This window comes from Brachyistius frenatus, unplaced genomic scaffold (assembly GCF_029030835.1).
Source record: "Brachyistius frenatus isolate BFR_SWC_R1_liver_20210118 unplaced genomic scaffold, ASM2903083v1 Contig_252, whole genome shotgun sequence".
NCBI classification, from domain to species: Eukaryota; Metazoa; Chordata; class Actinopteri; family Embiotocidae; genus Brachyistius; species Brachyistius frenatus.
In genome coordinates this window covers 115,488-139,411 of record NW_027210851.1, presented here as the reverse complement: position 1 = coordinate 139,411, position 23,924 = coordinate 115,488, and the positions used below count along the sequence as shown (strand labels likewise).

General features: G+C 43.4%; 1 protein-coding gene across 2 annotated transcripts in view; it reads left to right on the top strand.

Moving 5' to 3' along the window:
* The window catches only part of arhgef49 (Rho guanine nucleotide exchange factor 49), a 61,800-nt gene that overhangs the window by 30,523 nt on the left and 7,353 nt on the right, over nucleotides 1–23,924 (top strand). For both annotated transcript variants that reach the window (XM_069720836.1, XM_069720837.1), the window contains 4 exons: nucleotides 8,260–8,396; nucleotides 12,689–14,427; nucleotides 20,613–20,811; nucleotides 22,080–22,314. In XM_069720836.1, coding sequence (XP_069576937.1) covers nucleotides 12,749–14,427; nucleotides 20,613–20,811; nucleotides 22,080–22,314 — 2,113 coding nt within the window. In that variant the 5' untranslated portion in view covers nucleotides 8,260–8,396; nucleotides 12,689–12,748. The remainder of the gene's footprint in view (nucleotides 1–8,259; nucleotides 8,397–12,688; nucleotides 14,428–20,612; nucleotides 20,812–22,079; nucleotides 22,315–23,924) is intronic.

The window sequence follows — 23,924 nt, the reverse complement described above, 5'->3', positions numbered from 1 at the left end:
CCACATTGAGTATAATAACCCATATTTCCTCCTGGATATCAGATCCTCTTTGTATCACTTCAAAGCGCCAGTCTTTCCAAAGCATTTTATCTGTATTACAAGGCCTCGTATCCCATTAATAGCTCTGGTCATCATTTGCATGAATTGGCTCCTTTGAACTGTCTCTCCTTAGCGGAAAAGACTCCCTCTTTTGTTCTCTTTTGAATGTGCGCACATCTGCTGTGCTGCTCATGGAAAACCTCATGCAAAAGAAGCAAAGTGTTTGCTCCTGAGGTCATCTGCTTTCCTCTATTATTCATTTGCAACATTTCCACCTCCCAACACATGAAATATGAATGAGCCCAGGATGACCTGGAACCACAGAAGAAGAAGGACACAACAGTGCAGGTTGATTTGTAGGTGCTCTTGAATGGCACGCTGAGTAACTACTGTTTTTAACCTTTAGTACTTCTCTAAACTTTTCTAATCAAGTGAATACTTAATTGAGACACAGTTGATTTATTTATTTTTTTCTAATAATTGATTTGGACTGTAAATTTGAAGACCACTCTTTTTATTTCATTACATTTTGAATACAATATCCTCTATTAACAACTGGAATACACAACCACTTGCACACAAAGGATTTATAGTCTTGCATTCAATAAGTAGTTTGACATTTTAGGAAATGTTTATTTATTTATTGATTTTGTTATTTTTAGCAGACTGAGAGATGTGATGATTGATATCACTCTTTTGTCTTCAAAATCATACGTTCCCAGGGTCCTATGTTCCCAAAGGTCTTATGTTCCCAGAGTCCTATGTTCCCAGGGCCCTATGTTCCCAGAGTCCTATGTTCCCAGGGTCCTATGTTCCCAGAGTCCTATGTTCCCAGGGTCCTATGTTCCCAGAGTCCTATGTTCCCAGAGTCCTATGTTCCCAGAGTCCTATGTTCCCAGGGCCCTATGTTCACAGGGTCCTGTGTTCCCAGAGTCCTATGTTCCCAGAGTCCTATGTTCCCAGAGTCCTATGTTCACAGGGTCCTATGTTCCCAGGGCCCTATGTTCCCAGAGTCCTATGTTCCCAGAGTCCTATGTTCCCAGAGTCCTATGTTCCCAGGGCCCTATGTTCCCAGGGCCCTATGTTCCCAGAGTCCTATGTTCCCAGAGTCCTATGTTCCCAGGGTCCTATGTTCCCAGAGTCCTATGTTCCCAGGGCCCTATGTTCCCAGGGTTCCCAGAGTCCTATGTTCCCAGAGTCCTATGTTCCCAGAGTCCTATGTTCCCAGGGCCCTATGTTCCCAGAGTCCTATGTTCCCAGAGTCCTATGTTCCCAGAGTCCTGTGTTCCCAGAGTCCTATGTTCCCAGGGCCCTATGTTCACAGGGTCCTATGTTCACAAGGTCCTATACTCCAAGGTGCCCAAATTCCCAAAAGGCTATGGTCCTACAGTCCCAGGGTTCTACGTTCCCAAGGTCCATAATGTGCCCAGGAATCTAAATTCTCAAGGTCCCAAAAGGGCAATGTCCCATGTTCCCATGTTTCCATGTTCCCATGTTTCCAGGTCCTACGTTCTCCAGTTCAACCATAACCTAATAGCCCTCTTCCATTTAACCAAATACAAAGCTGCTAAACTTCTCTTTCAGGATCCTATGTATGATAATGAGATGGAGAACATAAGAATGACCTGAACTGTGATTGATGAACTTGAGCAGAATATGTTCTCTGCTACAAATCTCTGATGCCATTGTTCTGCATTACAAAAACGTTTGTAGGCTGTGTTGTTAGCAACCTGTTTCTTTAGCTTCCAATGAGAAACTAAAATATGATCCAAGACTAGTTTTAATTAATGAGGTTTAAGACTTAATGGATACCACGTGCCGTGCAGTGGCTTATAGACAACAGCATTTTACAACTTGGAAAAATTCTCACAGCAGCAGTGATGTTATCCCCTCAGTCTGATTATTGGCCAGATAACCAATTCATTGAAAGCAATTTCCATGGACCAAGAATGTACATATTTGGTCGGCTGCACTGCATTACCAATGCAGTTGCAATATGTGAAAAATGAGCCTTGTTTCACCCTTTTTTTTTTTTTTGAGCTTTTGACTCTGGATGGGTAAGATTCATTTTTCCACCCAGTGCTGAATTAGTTTTGTAAGACAGCTTTGTGCTGCCACTCAGCACACAGCCAGCTTATATGTATAACAACAAGGTCATTTTATTTTTACCTCTGTCGCTCAGAGTAACTATTTTCAGATTCCGGCAGAGCAGAGCACTTTAGCTGCTGTAGTAAACAGTCTCTACTGTACAACTATATGTATTTCCACTTGAGACTTGTAGTCCATGCACATACCACAGTCATTCAACCTAATTAACTGAACTCTTCCACACGTCCATCTTTGATGTTGCCAACATGTGCTGAGTGTCTCGCAGCCCCCCGCCCATTCCTTTACCTCCCGTCCCTCTGATGAGACTAGTACTGTAGGTGTTGCTGACAGTGCCCCTGGGTGGTGCCTCATTAACCCACATTTCACTGGCTGATGGGAAACAGTGAGTGGTGGGCGGAGAGGGGGGGTTGTGTGTCTGCTTGTAGGAATGTATCTGAGAGGGAAAAAGGGGAATGTTACCTTTTGAAGAAACTCTTCAGCATTCGTATGCAAGAAGCTGGAAGCTCTTATTTTTTTCACTTTTACAATCATTTCTTTTTAGTTTACCGTCATTGTCAGGTTAATGCACTTCGAATGTTTTATTCATTTATGGTTGGAAGCTGGAACTTTTAAATGGGGAAGACTTAATTTCCAGTCTTGTTCAGTCTGAGTTCAGTTGGGAAGATGTGGGATGTAGAAATTTGACTTCTCACTGCAGAAACACAATGATATTGGCACGGCACCAATATCGGCTTTAAAATTTAAAAAAAACCTGAATCTGCTCAAAATGAACGTTTCTGCTGATATGACAGACAGATATAATTATGCTTTAATTATGCGTACATTCTAGAAGGATTTTCCCCAGCACAATTGTGCTCTTTCATCGAGCATAAAAGAGGGTGTAACAATATGCCTGCAGTGTCGAGGATTTTAAAAGTGTCTGAAATGGATAGGAAAGATGCTTTTTGCCAGGATTGCTTCGTATTGATTATGCAAGAAAGAGTCTTATCACATTCCTTCGACACTACAAACTTGATCTCCCATCCTAAGAACCATCGTCCCGATCATTATGGCTATAACCGATCTTTACCTAGCTTGGCTCGTGGTAATCTTCAGTATTTGCTGTGATGACATTAAAGTCAAGCATTTGTTTCGAATCGCACTTCTAACATTGGCAGCAGTGGTCGAGTTTTAGCACGCAGCATAGGGTATATGGTGTTCAATACTGATTTGTTAAAGGTTTCTCTAATATTTTCAAAATTAACTCGAGGTCTACGCCCATTAGGATGCAACGACTGAAAACGGTCCAAAATTAAGCGTGATCAGATCCATTCATTCCTGCACTACATTTGAGGCTGGTACTACCAGGCTCGTCCTGACCTCCCTGGACCCTGTGCAGAATTCTGCTAAGAGGCCTTCCTACCTGACCTGTGAGCGCAAATCATTTGAGTAATGGAAAATTGACTTTAATACATCTTTTAATATAAAGTACTACTTATGCTACACTGTATGCCCTTGGTCCTTTGCACATCTTTTCAGTCGTCATGCGTTATTTCAATTATATCATGGGAGGGAGGCTGTAGCTCAGTTGGTCGAGTGGGTTTCACACTAATCAGAAAGTTGATGGTTCAATCCCCAGCTCCTCCTGTCCACATGCCCAAGTGTCCTTGAGCAAGACACTGAACCCTAAAATTTCTCCCGATGGTGTACCATCAGTGTGTTGTAAGTCGCTTTGGATAAAAGCATCAGCTAAATGAAATGAAAAATATCCTTGTATGGAGTTCAGTTGTGCCTTCCCAGAAGAATTTTCCCTCATTACAGAAATTGCTCATATGCATTAATCTACAACTGTAATGACGCTCAGGTCTTTCTTATGTAAGAGACTGCGGGCGGAAAGCCCCTCGATCAATAGACTGAGTCCAGATTGAGCAGGGAGGAGCGGGGCTTTATGTGAAGAGACTTTCTCAGGAATACAGATGCAAAAACTGTTGGATTAACAGATGATTGAAAGAGAGAAAGAAACAGGTAAGCCATCAGGCAGGCAGGTTGCTTGTGCAAAATTGAGGGATACGTATGACAAAAACTCGAGATGTGTAGGAGGTGTGTTTGGTTTTATCTTAATCTGCACTGTAAGAGATATAATGTCAAAATAAACTGCTTCTGTGTGAGGCTGTCTGCAAGCTCTGCAGCTCGGCTGCTATCAGTGTATTTACTTTGCCAAACCTACTGTGAGGAAGATGGATATTAAACGTACTGAAAAGTGGAATAAGCTGCAAAAGTGGTTTAAAACCGTCTGTGGTGCATTTTTGCCAATTTAATTCAAGCCGACTGATTTTTGAAGCAGCCAAAAAAAGGTTTCTCTCCAGCTCTACAGGGATAAATGTTTGACACCCACAAATCAGGCTGAAGTGGAGTATCACTTACAACCCTGTTGTAGCATCCAGACTTTTTTGGAAACAGGGTTGTAAACCTGGAGGGACATTTTGATGTGTTAATTAGTCTGATGACAAGCAGGAACATTTAAATGTGAGATTTAAACACAGCGATAAACTATATTTGGCATTTTTCAGTTATCATGCATTCATGACTTCTGAGCGCTTTCAACACTTGTCGAGCCATCTCCCTTCACCTGACTGCCTCACATTTACAGTCTCTGCTCCCCCAGTCACAGTGTAATCATTGTTATTGCAGGCGGTGGTTGTTATTGTGGCTTCAGGGACTCATAAAAGAGAATAAGTCGGCCGTATTTCAGTGTCCGCTGGCGGCCGGCATCCTCGGACTCGTGGTCGTGCAAAGTGAAACATCATAGCAGCCACCGGTGTTGGAATCGTGTTTGAGTCGAGGCTGCATGCCGGCACACAGCGTGTGGACAGCAGCCTGCCATTTTATGCCACTTGCTGAGTGGCAAGCACTCAAGCACATGCGCACACCCTTAAATTTGTAGTGCTACCGTGAGACACATCTTTGGCGTGACTTACAAAACATTCAAATAAACTTAAAGCTTCACTAATCAGTAATGTCCTTTAAGGACACACGTTGTCTACACTGGTAACTATTTATTTTTTCATTTTGATTGCACTCTTAACAGCTATGCAGTGTCTGAATCAGTGCCACACCTCGTAAAATGTTGTGTAGAAAAGTAGGACAACAAAACAAACACACAGAGACTAAATTGTCTATGAAAGTTGTCTTCTTTAAGGTGCAGTATGTCGAAATTAAGTCTTGTCTTGTAATACCATTTTGTACAGGCACTCCTGCTTTAGTGTCCAGCTGTGCTAACATTAGGCTGCCTTTTACTAGCTCACTTCAAAGCTTCAGACTCAGACACCTGCTGAGCTGCAGCACACTGTGGTGGAAGGTGTACATATTCATGCCACGGTGGTTTTCAGGGTGTCGCTATTCCAATCCACCCAAGTACCTCATATGATGCTGACGCTTTTAACAGTTTTTTTGTAGGCACCAGGATCTTGTTGTAAATTTAAGTTGTTCAAGTGCTGAATGACCCTGAGCTACAAGGTTAGGCATTACAATCTACAGCAACAGCAGCGCTACAACTTTAGCTTTCCAGTGTTCAGTTTTTGTTGACAATGTGTCAAACAGGTGTTGATTAAAATTTCTGAGGGCTGTCTAGTGTTTGGTGATTTTATATTGGATTGCATGACATAAGCACTCCAAACTAAGTTTATATTAGTGGATGTACTGTATGTTTTTCATTACTCAAAACAACATTGATTTCCCTTTTGGATCGGGACGGTTGTGAATGCAGGAGAGAAACAAGATTATTTTTACATGTTTTAATATATCTGATTTGGTGGACTCTCAGTCTAAAAAACATTTATGAAAATAGTGATGAGATTGAGAGGAAATACAAGGATTAAAGTGTGTGAGAGTGTGTGAGGCTGAGAGACTGCCAGACCGGCTCACAACACACACACACACACACACACACACACACACACACACACACACACACACACACACACACACACACACACACACACACACACACACACACACACACACACACACACACACACACACACACAGCTGGACCAGACAGACGAACACGTGAATCTGCAGCACGTCTGTAGGGAACAGTGGAGGTGTCAAAAAAACATGGAGCACATTATTAACATGGAGCACATTATTATCACCTCTCCTACCAAGGATCTGAAAGACATCCTCTCTCACACACACACACTCTGCACACACACACACACACACACACACACACACAGAGAGAGAGAGATCAGTAATAAGACAGGCTGCTCAGAAACACTTCTGCATAGTTTAGGAGGTTCAGACGCGCCTGTGAGGAGAGGATGAATGAAACGGGCTGGAACGGCAGGGAATTGGCTCAGTGATTTAAACGCTTGCCGGATAAAAGTAAAAATAAAAAATAAATAAATGGGTCACTTCAGTGTGTGGCTACAAACAATTTCTCATTCCCCTCTCTGTAAAGCCGATCAGTTTCAGTGGGATTGTGGGAGCGAGGTTATTCAGTGAGCAAAAGGGCCTGAGAGACGGAGCGTCTCCCAGCGTGCAAAGCTAAAAAATACAGAAAGGAGCTAATTCTACATCTTCTAAGTTTGTTTTAAATCAACAGATCTGAGGTCAAGCAAAATGTGAATGAAGTAAGAGGTGTTATTTTTGGCAGGGGAGGAGCAGGAGCCTGCATGGGAAATAAATAAGAGGCTCCTGTCAGTTACGGCAGCACTCCTGGGATGGAGGAGGGAGTGGGGAGGTTGGGGGTTCATTTATAAGTGACAGACACTTGTCAAAGCTTTGGATGATGCAGCCACAGCACTCTCCATCTCAGTGTCCCGTGGGTGGAAGGGGGTGGGGGGGGGGGGACGTTAGAAATCATGTGACCTGCAGCTCAGAGAGACAACGTTTGGTTTCTTTTCTCATCGTGTGGCTGAAAATGCTGAAGTGGTGGATGCAGAGTTTGGAGGAGGAGGAGGAGGAGGAGGAGTTTGAGACGAGGTCAGATGAGGTTGTTTTTTGTGAACTGATTATTTATCATTCCTGCAGAGGTCTGTTTCCCAGTCCGAGTTGTTGTCTTTGCTTCTGTAATGCACAGTTCGGTCTCTTTTGTTTGAGGCCTGCTGTCCTACATTACATTCATGTCTGCTGTGTAGTTATGTCTGGAATTCATGTTGTTCTTTTCTCTTGGTGTTGAGTTTTAATGTGCTGAGGTCAGTGAATCCTTATTGTTTTTATTATTTATATTTTCAAGAAAATATTTGAAGTTTATAGTAACTGTACGTGTGGTAACTTTAATGCAGCTACTTTATATTTGTTGGATTATTCAGAAGAGACGTTTCTGCAGCAGGCGTATGGATTTTTGTATCTATCTAATCTATTTCATTCTATTTTAATTGGAAGGGACAAAGTTCAGTACTCTCCGTGCAAAAAAATGTAATTTAATTTGTCCTTTTAAAATTTTATATTTAGCAAAAAAAAAAGCTTTTCTTTGATTTGTTTTATTTTGAAGGGCTATTTGAAAAGAACAAAGCTCAATACATATATTGCTCCAGATTTCTTTATCCTGTTGGTCATTGTGTATTTTACAATCAAATATTTAATTCAACTGAATTGTATTATTATTATTATTTTATTTTTTATTTTTTATTTTTTTTTAACAAGAATAATTGAACTGGTGTTATTGCAGTGTTTGCTTTAAAAGCCAAGTTTTCCTCAATTTTGATTGATGAGGTATTTGTTCCCAGAACTGTTGATGCGCTTAAAGATTTTACTTTATTTAATAGTAAACTGAGCTGTTTATGTGAATTTGTGCTTAAAACTACTACACATCCTCCAGTTGATTCAGCACTCGCACATACTGGATGTGATGTTTATAATACAGTATGCTGCTCTCTCAGAGGAACACTAATTATGTAATTGACTCAACATCTAATTCAATCTGAAAAAGGAGGACACGGTTTGTTTTACAGTATCAGGATACATCTGCTATTCAAGCCTGGAGTCTCTGTTGCTCACTGTGTGTGTGTGTCCTTGTCTGGTTGAAGGCAGCAGCGCTTGGCAGGGCGATCATCTTGTTATATTTAGAAATGGCAGGTTGTTGATTGATGTTCTTTTTTTTCTTCTTCTTTTTCTAACTCCTTGCAGCTCAGGGCCACGTCTGTCTGGCTCGGTGGAAGCTCCAGACGGATTTCTGTACTGATGAGAGGAAGCTGGGCACTCTGGGACCCGAGCCAATGACCTGTAGGAGGAGAGAAGCAGCGTAGAGGCTTGATTAAAATGGGGTAAGTTTAGAAGATCAGCTGCAGGAACTGCTGGCTGCAACAGGAGGATTTGTCTCCAAACCTGATCCCTGCAACATGATGCTGACTGTTAGGTAACCCCTGCGCAGTCAGAGACGAGGGCAGATGTGCTGATAGCAAAATACAGACTCTGACTCACATCTAACACACTGATGTGTCCGCACACAAGCAGAAATACACACTGCAGGAGCCACAGAGATGCAGATACTGTAACTAAGCCTTATGGCAGATTTGGCTGCCATATACAGTACTTAATCCTTATTAAAAGATTCCCCCCCTGTCAGGACTTTTCTGAATGTTTTCATGCCACAATGAAATGGAATTTATATGATGACATTTAATAAAAAGTGAGAGAATGGGATATTAGAGTCTATACTTAATAGATGAGCCAGAGAAGATAAAAACACTCTAATGCCGGGATCAGACTTTACAATGAATTTGTCTTTCATGATGGCAAGTTTGTGCCATTAACCTTCGGTGGGAGATTGGAAACACTACAAATACGACCCGAACTGATTCTCGTTCATGTTCGTGTTCCCGTGTTGTTGGGGAGGAGTGTCACAAAAGTTGTCATTCGTGGCTACAGACCAAACTGCAACCAACAGTGATGTCACCCATTGGTTTGTGAACAGCTGTTATGAAACCTCGAGTTCGGATATTGCCCGTCGCCATCTTGCTAGTTCAAAGCGGTTTGGAGCCGGAAGTGACCATATTTGGACGAGCTGATTGTGAGTGAGCGGTGGATCTGACTCGATTTGACTGGAAACCCGGCGATACTACGTCCCGCCCACCGCTAGCTCTAACCTGACTGCACCACACGCCTGTCAATCAAACAGACACGCCCCCCAAAACACAGCTTTTTTTTAGGCTTGTTTTCTAATTAATAACGTGATTATTTTCAGATGGACCACCAGCTTTGAAAGATGCAGAAGTGCCATCACTATCTTCCAATCAGGAAAGGATCAATTTGATTCTAGGAGCTTCTTGAAATTGAAAAGTGATATAATCAGTTTCACTTGTCTAAAAAAATTGCCACTTGTCAAATCTATGCAGATACCTGAACTAGATATGTGGACACGCAGACTTCTTTCCAATCTGCAAACAGCTTCCACTCTACTGGTTTTGAGGCTTTTCACCAGATTTAGAAAGCTGCAGAGATTTGCTCCCATTCAGTCACAGGCACAGTAAACCAACACTGATGATGGGTGATCAGGCCTCTCCTGCAGCCGGATGAGGTTTATTTCTTGACCAGTCAAGTTCTTCCACCCCAGACTGTGACAAACATTTGCTTACAGACCTGGCTTTGTGCACAGAGGGACTGTCACGTTGAAACAGAGAAAGCACAATATAATAAAACAGGCACACTATTGTCTGAACTATTTTCGTATGTTGTAGCATTGATATTTCCCTTCACTGAATGTAAGGAGTGTCCACATACTTTTGGTCATATCATTTCACATTCATGGACTCAATAATATACAAAGTGACTTGTTAAGATGGTGATTTTTGTCAGTGTTCTCAATAATGCAGCCACTCTGACAATAAATGATTTATGTCCTCCATTTGATGCTGTCCTCTTTACGCACCGTGCCATCATATCTGCAGAAATCAGCCCCTGTGCATGCTGGGACATGGTGGCTGATTTACTGTCCTGCCGGTAGGGATGAGTTATTCCTCAGTTAGCTCGGTGACAGAGGGAGGCAGAGAGAGCGCAGACCTCCAGAGAGCATTTATTCTGGGAGTAATTCAAACAGAGAGGCAGAGAGAGAGAGAGAGAGAGAGAAAGAGAGAGATGCAGGCATGCTGAGCAGCATGCTGAGCAGCATGCTGCCTGCTACTGTTCAAACACACACACTCCTGCTAATTAAACCAAACTCCACATATCAGCAACCAAATTCTCAAATCTGGACAATGCAAACACATATTTGAGTCTACCAACAGAATAACAGAGAAACCTGTCAAAGACATTTTACAGGAAACCTGAAGATGCTCTTAAAGATGAAAAACTGACTGGAGAAATAAAACAGAGCAAAAAGGGGGAAAAAAACATTTAAAATCCATTATTTAGTTGGCCATGTACGAAGTTAAATGATGACCGGCTTTGACTTCACCAGACTTTTATCATCACCGATATGATAATGGTGAGAGAGGGTGACAAGAAATTGCAAGAACACCTTGAGGGAATTTTCTTCAAATGTGGCTCAAATTTGATCCTTAAGATGAACAGATTGGATTTTGCTGGTTGGAGGTCAAAGGGTGAAAGTCACTGCGACGTGAGGTCCATCCCCTTTTGTGAATGTGATGTCGCTGAAACGCCTTGAAGGAATTACTTCTCTTCAGATGTGGCACAAAGGTCCACTCAATTATGAACTGATTAGATTTTAAAGGTCAAGGGTCACTGTGACCTTGCAAAATATGTTTGTGGCCAACATTTCGAATATAATATCATGGTGAAAGGATGATGTTTTAGATCCCAAAGGTCATCTTCAGTGTAACATCATAAATGCTCTGCAGAAACACTTTCTTGTCTGTTATGCACAGAAATATAAATTAGGAACAGAAGAACAGATAATGTGACCATATTTCACACTTTGTCAGATTCTGCATAGGCGACACTAATCTTGGGTGTCCACCTTGAAACTGTAGTGATTGTTTACATCTCTTGTGCTGTCAGGTTGAAAATGTGAGAAGCATCCACGATTTCAAATTTGTAGCTTCTTTGCAGCAACGTCCATATTTAACATATGTGCTGTAAATTAGCTTTATTAGGCAAGCATGTAAACACATGTAAGGATTCTTTAAAATCTTCTTTGCATACATTACTCGTTTACGAGTTATGAGTGACAGATATGTCATATGATATAAGACTACAACTAAAGTCTATCCTGTTTTGGATACACACACAATACCTGTTAGTACAATCAATTCACTGTTGGTTTCATGTGTTTTTTTTGTGTTTTTTTTACAAAATATAGCATCTGCTGTTTCCTTGAAGAATGTTGTTTGTGAAACAGATATTACCTCGTGTGTCTGTGAGTGAGGTATGATTTTCAGTCTCTGTTAAAAGGATTGATATTCCTGTCTTTGTTTTTTGGGGTTTTTTTTTGAGCATCTTTCATTTAATAAGCAGCCGGCAAATCAGATTTGCGGGAAGCCGCGTGGGCTTGTTTGGTCGGAAGTTACCGGTTAACTCTGATCGCAGCCTCGCTTACTTCCAGCCATGTGAGGAATGGAGATTTATCTATTACTGCGGAGCTGCAGGAGAAGCGTGGCGGGCTGTTCGTGCTTTGGCATGAGGGAGCGTTTGAGTCTAAAGATGTTTTGGGTTTTATTATTCACATTATGCATCAGGGATGAGCCCTCTGAGTCGGCGTTTCACAATCATAGTCATAATCGCAGCCATAACCCCGCGCTACAGACTCGGAGACACGGATGATGGGTGTTTGGGTCGGGCGGTCTCATTACAGAGAGACAGGGAAAGAGACACAGTACACCCAGTACCGTCTTTCCAGCTCTCTCGTCTCCTCTGCTAATCTGGAACTACTGTCTGATTAGTCAGAAGGAAAGAGCCGAGCCGAGCTGGCCGCCCGCCAGCGGACAACTGAGCAGTTATCTTCATTACCATCCCCTCAGCCTACTGCTTTCTCTTAACGTCACACTCATTTCCTCTTTCTCTGCCTCCTCGCTGTCTCTTTTAGCAGCTTTTATTTTTTTATACTATCCTGCACTGTCTGTCTCTCTGTATCTCGCTCTCAATCTCATGTTTTAATAGCCTGACAAGCAGGGCAATAATCCCTCTATTATTATTCTTGCTGCAGAGGAAGAAAAAGGAAAAGAAGCCCGAGGAGATAGAGAGCGCGGCATTTATATAGAAATGAATGTGATTATTCTGGTGGAGGAACCGCGCTTCAGAGGCAGCGTTTCTGTGTCCAGAGCTGCGGTTATCCAATATTCCAGTATGTGCGTGGACTGTAGTGTTTGTCGTCTCCGTGGCCGAGGAACAAATCTCTATCACATGGCCAAAACCAATGCAGGAAGTCTGAACTGAGCAGAGCTGGGTTATAAAGCGTTTACACAGGCTTTTAAATAGAGTCTGGCAGTCAAAGTGCTTTTGAAATTCTTTGATAATGGTGTTGAGATTGAATCTAAGTCAAGAAATTGCTTATAAAATACTCAACTTGATGCTTGTTGCAGCGAACTTTGCGGCAATTATCTTGGGAGCATCATTTTAGACGGCTCTAAACATCTGTCCTTGTCTGTCCTTGTCCCTGTAGGCTGCAGACCTGCATACCTTCTGACTGTGTGTCCGAGGGCCGCTCACTCTGCCTGCAGCCATGCCAGACGTGAAGCTCCCCCCACCATGTGACTACCCCTCCACCTCCTCCGCCGCCGCTTCTGCCGGCTCTCCCCCCGGCTGCGCCTCTCACCTCGACCTGGTCATGGACATGGAGCCCTGCATCGCCAACCTCCCGCTGTCCCCGGACCCCTTGTCCCCCTTCCCCCGGCACAGACCCGGCGTCCCGCACTGTCCGCACCACCCGGGCTTTCACGGACCTCCCTTCCCGCTCATGGCCAGGTGTAACAGCAGCACCTTGCTGACTAATTTGGGGCTGAGGTACTGCTCCAGCCGGCAGGGTCCTCTCGGGGTGGATCTGGGTCAAGGGGTGGCACCGGGCTCCTACATTCCCACTGGAAGCAGCGGCAGCAGACCTTACAGGAGTATGGAGAACTTGAACTGGAACACTGTGGCAGATTCGGGCCTGTGCTCACTCAGTGCTGCTCCCTACAGGAGCCTGGACAGCGAGTTCATTTTACGCTACACCTCCACTAGCCACTGGTATGATGGGCCTCCTGATGGATCCATGATGGGGGCCCATGGGCTGGTACCCAACCCAGAGAGCCTGGCGTTCTACCCTCGACATGGGCTGCCCAGGAAGGACCTACCACTCTTCCCTCAGTTGCTGTTTCCAGGCGGTGTTGACGAATGGGATGCGAGGAAGGGCCTGAGGGAGAAGCTTCGCCTCCAGAGTGCGAGGTCAGCCGTCGAGCCTCTGAAGCCCCTCCCACTGCGGCCTCAGGTGACCCCAAGTGCTGCGCCCACGGATCGGGAGACTGTGCATCACGGGAATTCAACGTGGTGCAGGCCGCTGTGCGCAATGCGCATCACCAGCCCCGAGGAGATCAAGCAGGAGGTATTGAGGCGCTTACAGCTCCGGCGGCAGAACAGTAGCCCCAACCTGGCTCTCCACAGCTCCCCGTCCAGCCCGAAAGCAGTCAAGACATCCTACACAACAGAGAACATTTCAGGGTGCAGGAGTGGGTCAGATTCTGCACCTGAGCGTCGCAGACCTCCCGTGGGACGCCTACATATCCCTACGTTTGAGGAGTTTAAGAGGATGAGGCAGAGGGAGGGGAAGCAGAGCCTGGAGTCCGCAACGGGTTCTGGAGTGTCTGGAAAACCTGAAGCTGACCTGCCACAGGATGCAGGAGCACCAGACAGAAAGATACTCGCATCTGGTCGGACTGGACCTCCATTAGGTTCTAGTGGAGAGCAGAGAGGAGATCCACAGGAGGTGGAGGGAGACGAGAGTAAGAGTAAAAGGAGAGGATGTAGTGACGAAGGCCTGCAGACCTCCTCAGAGAAACTTGCTTTTCACACTGTGAGCATCAACAACACTGCAGAACCATCTTCTTCCACCACATCCGGTACCAGCACATACTCTCCCATCCGCACCGGCCCGTCTCCACGTTCACCCCTGCAGCCCCTGGCCAGCGATGCCCAGGACAAAGCCGCCGTTGTGGGAGGAGAGGACGGGTGCGCCAGGCGCCGGAGGAGCAGTCTGGAACCAGCTGGGTCGGTTCCCTTCCCACCTGGCAGGGAGAACTGGGAACGACCCTCCAGCTGCTGCCCGGCGCTCCTTCTGGAGGGGACGGATCTGTCCAGCTACGGAGCCAAGATCTATAAGATGAAGGATGGACTCATCGGCTCCGCGCTGGACCTCATCAAGAAGAGGTTAGTTTGGGGGGGCGTGCCGGGAGGAGAGTGATGAGTGTGTTAATTGCTGTCAGAAGTATTCAGATGATTTACTTAAGTTAAACCAAAATACAGCTATGTGTTAAAAGATTCTATTTACATAGGGTCTTGCAATAAAAAAAAAAATGTATGTACGTACAGTTTGCTGAACATACTCTAATTTTGTATATCATATAAACTACGATTCAGAGGATACAGCACCCTCTAACTGTTAATAAAGCAGTAAAAATCACCTCCATCGTCATCAGATACAACATGTAAATGTTGTTAACACAATAACCCATCAGTGATACTGGTCTTGTTGTGCTTAATTGGTAAAAGACCACTTATGTATATAGAGTATGTATTTAAATGACTTAACATTATATTAAATGATAGTAAATGTTGTTGCCCCCTCCTGGCCTGATGTGCTACTGCATCTTCATTAATTAATAAAAAAGACATATTGGCGTCAACATAACCACTGATATAATATGTATAAAAACGAGTGACCACACAGGAAAGGTAACCTCTTGACATAAACAGCACTTTTATTTTGAATACCTAGCCTGCAATAACCAACATTGAACCTCACTCTCATTGTCTTTTTAGTGCATATAGTAAACATGATTAGTAAATATGAGTATATATTGCTTATTTACACATCCAGCACCTACGGAGCTACATTGCCATTCATTTAAAGCTAAGTTGGTGTCCACCTGGTTATTGCAGGTCCAATATTTTCCTCATATTTCTGTTTTTTGTTATTTTTACATGATTATTTAAAAAATGATATTGATTATAGGCACTTTAAATACAATTATACTCCCAATAATACTTATGTACCTTAATTACAGCCCAGCCAACACTGGATGTTTGAGGCCAGTTCTGATATCTATACTACAACAGAGACATTTTTAATATCCAATGAAGATAGTATTCAGCATAATGCAGGATTTGTGTACTTGTTATCAACTATTATTTCATTTTAGTATTGGCATCGTTGCTTCTAAGCATCTGAATACTTCTCCCATTACAGCCAAGATCAAAGCAGAGTTGTGAAAATCTCCAATTTTTGACTGGCCAGTTTTTGGCTGACCAGCTCCAGGCAGAAACACAGAAATAATATAATTTCACTTTCTCTCTGTGACACCTGAGTGTTACCAGTCAGCATATCATTTTTAAATGCAGTTAATCTTCTTGATGGTGATTTTGGATCTCATGGCACACATTATCGGAGGCCTTTAGCAGCTCAGAGCAGCAGAAGTGTGTCTTTATCAGCGAAGTGGATGCAAGTACACTTCCACGTGTGTGTTTTGCGGTGGCAGAGCGTCGTGCCGGTGTGTGTCCATCTGTTTGAGTGTTGTGTTATTGATTTATCTCGGTTATTGTGATAACAGCTGTCGGAGCTAACAGCGTTGGCTCTGCAGACGAGACGGTGGGCGTGAGGCTGGCATGAGCCATGGCAGACTGGAGGACTGCCACTGTCCCCACTGACTGGCTGTCTCTCTTCTCTCGGTGTCAACTGTTTGCTAAATAAATGCAGGCTTCTCTCCAGTGTGGCTCATTCTTGATCAAGGGCAAACAAGACTGGGGTGTGTTTTACACCACTGTAGTGCCATTTAGGCCTCCGTGCAATGTAAATATTAGAGCCTGACCACAGAGGAGCTGCTTGATAAGGCCAGTTGAAGGATATAAACTCCACCCCCTCCACACACACACAGGCTGGAGGCATAAATAGATGGGAGAAAGACGGTGTCTCTCCCTGCCTGTCAGGACTCTCCACTGACTGTCGCTCCTTTGTCTGCACTGCTGGAAGGAATGATGGATGTCTGAAGCTGTACTGCACGAAGGCAGCAGAAAAAGAACTGCTGTGTGTGTGTGATTGTGTACATACAGAATATGTGAGAGTGCAGAGCTGCAACTAAAGGTTATTTTCACCATCAATCTGTAGGGTCTATCAAACAATGAAAAAATGCACAAGGTGATGTCTTCAAAATGCTTGTTCTTTCCAATTATCACTACAACAAGTCTGTGAGGCTGCACACAAGTACAGCGTTTGTTAGGATGAAGACAATATGCAGGTGTTTGCTCATGAATAATGGGACAAACTGTAATATTGACTTGATGATGGTGCGATATGAAAAGTGCGGCCCGGTAATACACCAAAGCGTGTAATACACCCATCAGTACACGGGAGGATTACGTGCTAGTGTGCTGTTTAGCCTCGCCCAGGCGTGAAAAGTACACACGTGTATAACCAGGGTCGAAGAGGGAGGTGGCGGAGGCCCACATTGAATTGATGTCCCACGGTTTGATTGGCTCTAGTTCACAAATGGTAAAATTGTCAGACTGATGCTTTTCTAAAATCTGGAGATGCATCTAAAACCAAGATATTCCCTCTGAAACCCAAAGAGGACTGCCAGACTGAAGTGGCTGAAATAATTAACCACACTGTGCAGCACTTCCAATCAGCGGTAGTAAGCTGGCACTGCATCAGGCCATTTCCTGTGTAACTTAAGCTTCCTTTTATACTTACTGTATTTACTTAGTGTGGAAGTTCAAAAAGGTCTGTTGAATATATATATATATATATATATATATATATATATATATATATACATTTGTTAATACCTGTTAACAGTCTAACCTGTCACCTGCATATTAAAGTTAATTTGGTTTGGTGGGATCTGGCCACTGAAGTCTACATAGGAAGTAGACTGGGGATAGTTAGATAAAATAAACATTGGTATTTTACCATTGAGGGCACTATCTGGTATGTGGTTTTCTTTTAAATAATGTACATGATATATATAAAGTTAATTATGTTAAATTACTTATTTTAACCCTGACCGGGGAGTTTTTGGTGCCTAAACCTGAGGCACCATACTTTTCACGCTTAGTCAAATCAAAATGTGACACTGACACGGTATCCGCTAGTGAACTGATGGGGGTATTACATGCTTTGGCGTTTCAAAAGGTGTGGAATCAGGAAAGTAACTACAGTTCATTTTGAGAGGGACATGAATGTGCACATCAAATTTCATGGCAACTCAACCATACTTTACTGAAACATTTGAATAAATCCACAAATATAAATGGCATGGTAGTAATTCAAGAAAAGTCTCTGATCAATGTCTGTGCATAATTTCATGACAATCCATCCTGTAGTTATTGAGTCACTTCATTGCCTCCCAAAACACTCTTCAACTTCAGCGCCATTATAACCCTCGAATACAGAAAAAGCCCATCTGTATCTCCAGCAGCTCACATTCAACATTATTTACCCCACGTGGATTCATCTTTTATGTTCAAAAAGCACCCACTATGCAACACTCGTCCCACTCCCCCGAGATTTAAATCCGACCTGAGGCTCTTTTGAATGTTTTAATACTTGAAGATTTATTCATTAAACATGACAATATTCTGTGTGATCTCAGCACCCTGAGGTATTTGACTTCCACCAATAAGTCTCTTTGTTTAAGTGCATCATGCGGCGCATTCTGCATACCGAGCACAATACAGCACAAACTGCGGTCTTACAGTAATATTCACATTATTACACCTGGGAGGGGTTTTATAGCCGTGAAATCGAGTGAAGCGTTAAAGCGGCCCCTCTGGGTAAATTACGCTGTGCAATAAAGATGCATCAGTTACCTACAGCATGTATAGGATGGTGTGTTTATATATATTTTGTATATATTTTCCATTTGTTTGTCTCTATTAGATGCACTTGCCCAAAGAAAAATACATCGACTTCATTTAAGTGACACATGCATCAGTAAGAATGACAGCCAGGCTAATTTCAGTATCGCATTTTGCCCTTTTGAGCAGTGATCTATCACACTTGGCGGTTTCCTGATAAATTAAGCTACAGGTTATTACTTCCCATGCATCATCCAGGGTGTGACAGCTAATGCTGGCAGAGGAAGGCCTTTTTAATGACAGTTTGTCCATGAGGAAACCGATTGGACGCTTCAGAGCTGCATCCTCAAAACTGAATTAATTACATTTGCCTTTTCTGCCACACTTGCACCACTTTAATTCAGACATGTGGACACCTTTTATCTGCTGTGTTGGCTTTGTTTATTACACGTGTAATGCAAAAGAAAAGTGCAGGTTGCCAGCGTGCATATGCAAAATGCTAAATGTATGATGAAATATACTCGTAAATATGCAAACACTCTCTGGTTCTCAAATGTGAGTATTTGGTGATTTTCTCGGTTTTATATCATCGTAAAATTTTCTATCTGTGAGTTATGGACTGTTGTTCAGACAAAACACACAAATTGAAGACATCACGATGGGTATTTATTGCTAATTTCTAACATTTCATAGACTCAACAATGTATTAATTAATTATAAAAGTAGTTGATAGATAGAGTCACTGTATAAAATGTTGTGTAAGCTGCATTTTAATATGTTTGTTTGTTTGTACAGCTGCTACCTTGGCTAGGAGTCCCTGGTAAAAGAGATTTCTAACCTCAATGGGACTTTCCAGTAAAATAGGTAAAAAAAAATAATAATGATGAAACAATCAATAGTTGCATATCTGGGAAGAAAAAACAATGATAACTAATGATACGTTGGTGTTATATTGTCGTCACACAACACAAAGCTGATGGAAAAAAGAGGACATTACAGCCAGCATTATGTTACATCAAAGCTCAGGAGCCGGTGTGTCACCAGTAGCTGCTACTGGATATAAACCACAACTACCCCCCCAACACACACGAACACGCACACGCTCTAGTTACATCCACCACTTTAAAGAAGGTCAATATTTGAGGAATTTACAGCCTGTCTCCTTGTCTGAGAGCCAGACATGGTTGAGACTCCATTATGGGCTGTGACCTCTGGGCCTGTTTAAACTTGCTGAGCCGATAAAGAACCACAAGCACCTGTAATTTGAGTAAAACTATAATAATTTCTAAAATTGCTGTAACAACGTTTTATTTCTTGCAGTGATTTTATTTTTCAAACTCGTGGCTGCTGGACTGTGAAGCTCACCGGTGTTTGAAAAGCAAAAATCAATACTGTATATAGTTGGTAGTTCCTGATAAGCAAAATTTTAAGATGTGTGCATTATTTTAAAGCTCTACAAATTGATATTTTATATATTTACATTGTATTTAAGTGGTTTCTCATTATGTGAAAGGAAGTATTAGCTTTTAGGCTCAGCAAGCAAGGTCTAATAAACTGACTGTACACTACCTGCTACTCAGCATCTAGCTGGTGGAGAAAGTGAAACATGTTCAAGATCTGGATGAGACTAAACCACATCTGCAAGGGAGAGAATACTGAACTTATATTGCAGATAGAAACATGATCAAATGAAAGTAAATGAGTGTAGACAGAGAGGTGGAGGAATGAATTGCAACAAAGATGCATGATGGGCATGTTGGAGTTCATGGCCAGCATTTCAAAAACTCCTTAGTTATCTGCTGCTATCTACAAATTCATGTGTGAGCGCCTGCAGGAATGTATTTGTGTTCACTGATATGTGAACTTGAGTGCAGCACTGTGTGTCTGTCTGCGAGCATTCTGGTCTGTCTCAGCTCAAGCGTCGGCTGTGTGCTTAAAAAAAAATGGATCCCCAGTTATCAGACAAAGGACCGGAAGGAGAAGTGCCTCTGTGTGTGTGTTTGCATGTGTGGCTGCATGCTGCAGCGTCCCTGCGGTCCCGGGGTTCAGGTGTTAATGTCCGCTGATGTGTCTAATTGCTGTCCTCCTGAGGAGGAGGTGAGGGTCGGAGGTAGGAAGAGAGGAGAGGCATTGATTTTGGGTGTTTGGGAGGGGAGGTAGGAGGACGATGGAAGAGGAGGAGGAGGAGGAGAAGGAGGGGAGGAGGAGGGTGGGTGGGTGGTGGTGATAGAAGAAGAAGACACAGCAGGAAGCAGAGAGACATGTGAGTTGGAGAGAGAAGAATGAGGAGGAATGAATGACAGGGATGCTGTAAGCAGAGGAGAGCTCTGCCAGAATGATAATTTCAACCCTTCTGTTCTCGACGTTTTCTGCCTCTTCGTCCTCCCTCCTCTGACTTTCCCTCTTTTCATCTTCCTCCTCCTTTTCTTCCTCCCATCCTTTCACTCTCCCTCTCCTCACCCTCTACTCTTCCTCCTCTTGTGCATCCCCCCCCTCCTCCCCTCTTCCTCTCTACCTCCGTCTCCTCCTCTCTCCACCAGCTGCAGTGCAGAGATCTCTGGCGAGGCCCCCGTCAGGCTGTCAGGTGACCGGGACGGAGGCTGTGACATCACCGCCCCCTCAGCCGACTGTCAGCCCTCCGTTGCCATGGCAACGTCGGCAACGGCCTGCGGAGCCGAGGCTGGCGACGAGGCGCCTGCAGGAGGAGAAGGCGGCGGAAGAGAGGAAGCAGGGGAATGCGTAAGAAATCTTTTAAATTCTCCTTGTTTTTTTTTTTTTTTTTTTTTATACTGCAAAAGTGTCGTCCGCGTCGTCTTAGATCGCCGATTTTCATCGTTGCTTTGGTACAGAAACACGTAGATCTAATGGTATTCAAGGATGATTGGGACAAGCGAGGGGACTGCGACACACACACACACACACACACACATACACACATGCACATCATTCACACATCCTGATGCAGAGGTATTTGTTGAGACAAGAACAAGCATGCAGCGCTCTGTCTTCCAGCAACAGCTCAACGTCTGAGGATGCAGCAAAAAGAGGATTAAGCCCCCCTCCAGCAGCGAGCTGCCGCTGGTAACCCGGCGCTTCATTCCCTCCTCTCTGCATCTGCAGAAGAGAGGATGCTGGACTGACATCTTTCTTGCATTGCTGCAAGGCTGGTAGGTAGAGTAGAGAACAGATGTCGAGGTGCGTTCGCTTCTCGCCTGTCTGCGTGTTTTTTGGCTTCAAATTTACAATGCAGTCTGCCTCTGCATTCCCAAAGTCAGGGCTGCAATTGGATAATTCAGCAGAACATGAATTATTCTCCTTCATTTTACCTGATTGCTGCAAGCTGCATATCCTGCTGTTGTCTGGCATTAAAAAAAAAAAAAAAAGCGATGAAAAGCTTCTTGCGTGTAGCTGGTAGTTGTCAGAGAGCTGTCACCATTCAGGGATGCAATCGTTGACCTAAAGCCGATATCATCCATCTCACGTGCATTGGATGTCAGTGAGGAGCCACGTGTAATAGCGATGACCTTTGAACTTTGCACCTCAGGTCAACTCTCAGGGGCCTGATGGACCCTAAGAGGATTTTAAAAGCCACGTGAGGAGCGTTTGTCCGTGCACAGAGCTGCAGTGTTTTGGAGAATTCTCTGCTTCACCTCCAGGAGATGCTTTGAATTGTCACTTAGAGGATGTGTCTCATCTTCAAGGCCAGGTTGTTTTAAAGTTGTGATAAGAGCAGATTTTTGTGGCCTTGTTGTGTTTACAGTCTGTTGCTCCATTTAGCGGACCTTTAGTGCTGCATCTGAAATTTAGATTTGCGTCAGTCCTCCCAAGTAGAGATCAGAGAGATTAGTTATGTCATGACGGTCATGAAAGTCTCACAGACACACAAGCTGGGATTTCTGTGTGATCATCCTTCTCACCTCATCTCCTCTGCGAGTTCTGCCCTTTTTCACCTGTTGCTATAGCAACGTGACCGTTTTGATTGACACGCGTGTCTCTCCGACTGGCAGCACGCCGGTCTGGGCTGCAGGCGCTCCAGCTCGGACGCAGCCTATGAGCTGGCGGAGACGGTGAGAGCGCAGCGCGAGTGCCGCCTCCGGCCCCACTACAGCGACCCCATGCCAGCCGACGCCTCCAAGCGCAAACAGCTGGAGATGAAGATCGCTGCCGCCGCCCGGCTCCACAACCACCGCCGAGACCGAGACCGAGACCGAGACAGGGACAGAGACAGAGACAGAGACAGTGGTAAGTACGCAGCACACGTGTAAGGCCACTTTGCTCTTGTCACGGGGTTGGAGCTGTTTTCTGCATTTTTTAACTACAATTAAGCCACTTTGGGCCAAATGATGATAAACCTGAAGCATTCAGTGACAAAATACTCCCAGGAGCATAATTCAAGGCCACATGTCCCTGAAGATTTACATGTAGAAATAGAAAATATTCACAGGATTTTAGTTTCCATGTGGATTCAAATCTGCATCAAACTCCATGTAGTGATATACAGTTATGCTGATTGGCTGATGGCTAAACGTACTTAAATCATGTCCAGGCTGCATTTATAAATTTCAGAGTCATTGTAACTGAAACACCATCTGAGCATGCGAACGTGTCAAATTTGGCAGCAATTGCATTGTAGGTTTTTGTTACGTGTGTTTACAAAGAGAATGTGGATAAATACCCAAATACAAAAACCCCTGATAGTTGGTTTACAGGAGGAGTGATTCAAAGTTACGTGTAAATGAGTGTGCATTAAATATTAAGATATGCTGAAATATTTGTTTCATTTCTTCACTTCATAGCATAGAAGCTGAGCACTAAAAATGTAAGGTTTTATAAATGGTTTTATCATCAATCAGTCCTTGATTCTTTCATCTAACTTTTCACCAAACTAAATCCGTATTAAAGCTTTTTTGTATTTTCTTTAATTGGGCTCTTGCTTGAACAGTGCTCAAAATTAAAACGGAAAGAACTGCAGAGGTCATACCCACTGGTTTCCACACTGACCATAATGCCACTTGTTTTTGTTGGATACCAAGCAAACAGCCAGCTTCACACTTCTATTATGTAATGCTTGCATTTTATAAAAAATAAAGTCTCCAAACCCAAGCCGAGATAACCCTGATGACATCATCAAATTTGTCCAGAAACGGGCCTTGATGAACATCTTTGGACCAGGGCTTTGACTTAATGGTTCCTTCCTGTGTTCACGAATCCCTGGACTTTTGTGTCCACATTACATCTCTGTCACCTCATCAGGGAAGTCTGAATCACCCTAAACTGTGAATGAACCTCCAATTTAAACCTGTTTTTTATAATCTGTCCCTCTTTTTTTTTGTAAAGATTAAAACTCTTAAGTTTTAGGTTAAGATAAGTTAAGATCTGCATTTGTTCTGTTTTAAAATCTCTTGCGCAACTCAGTCCCAGAATATTTTGGCCTTCAAGTGCAGTTCTCACCTCACCTAACCCCACACACACACACACACACACAAACGCACACAAACATACAAACGCACACAAACATACACACACACACAAACATACACACACACACAAACACACACATACACACACACACACACACACACACACACACACACACACACACACACACACACACACACACACACACACACACAGCTCCCCCTGCAGACTGTCAGTCAATATGTCATATGCTAATGATGACCTCGTTGTTCTCTCCAGAAAACACAAAGGATCTTGAAAGCTGCTGAAAATATCATTATCCAATGATTTAAACATCATAATATTTTTCATATAACACCTACGTTATGAGGAATATGTTTGCATCAAGCATTTATAACCTTATTCAGTCACAATCATTCAGTCTCAGTTTGAAT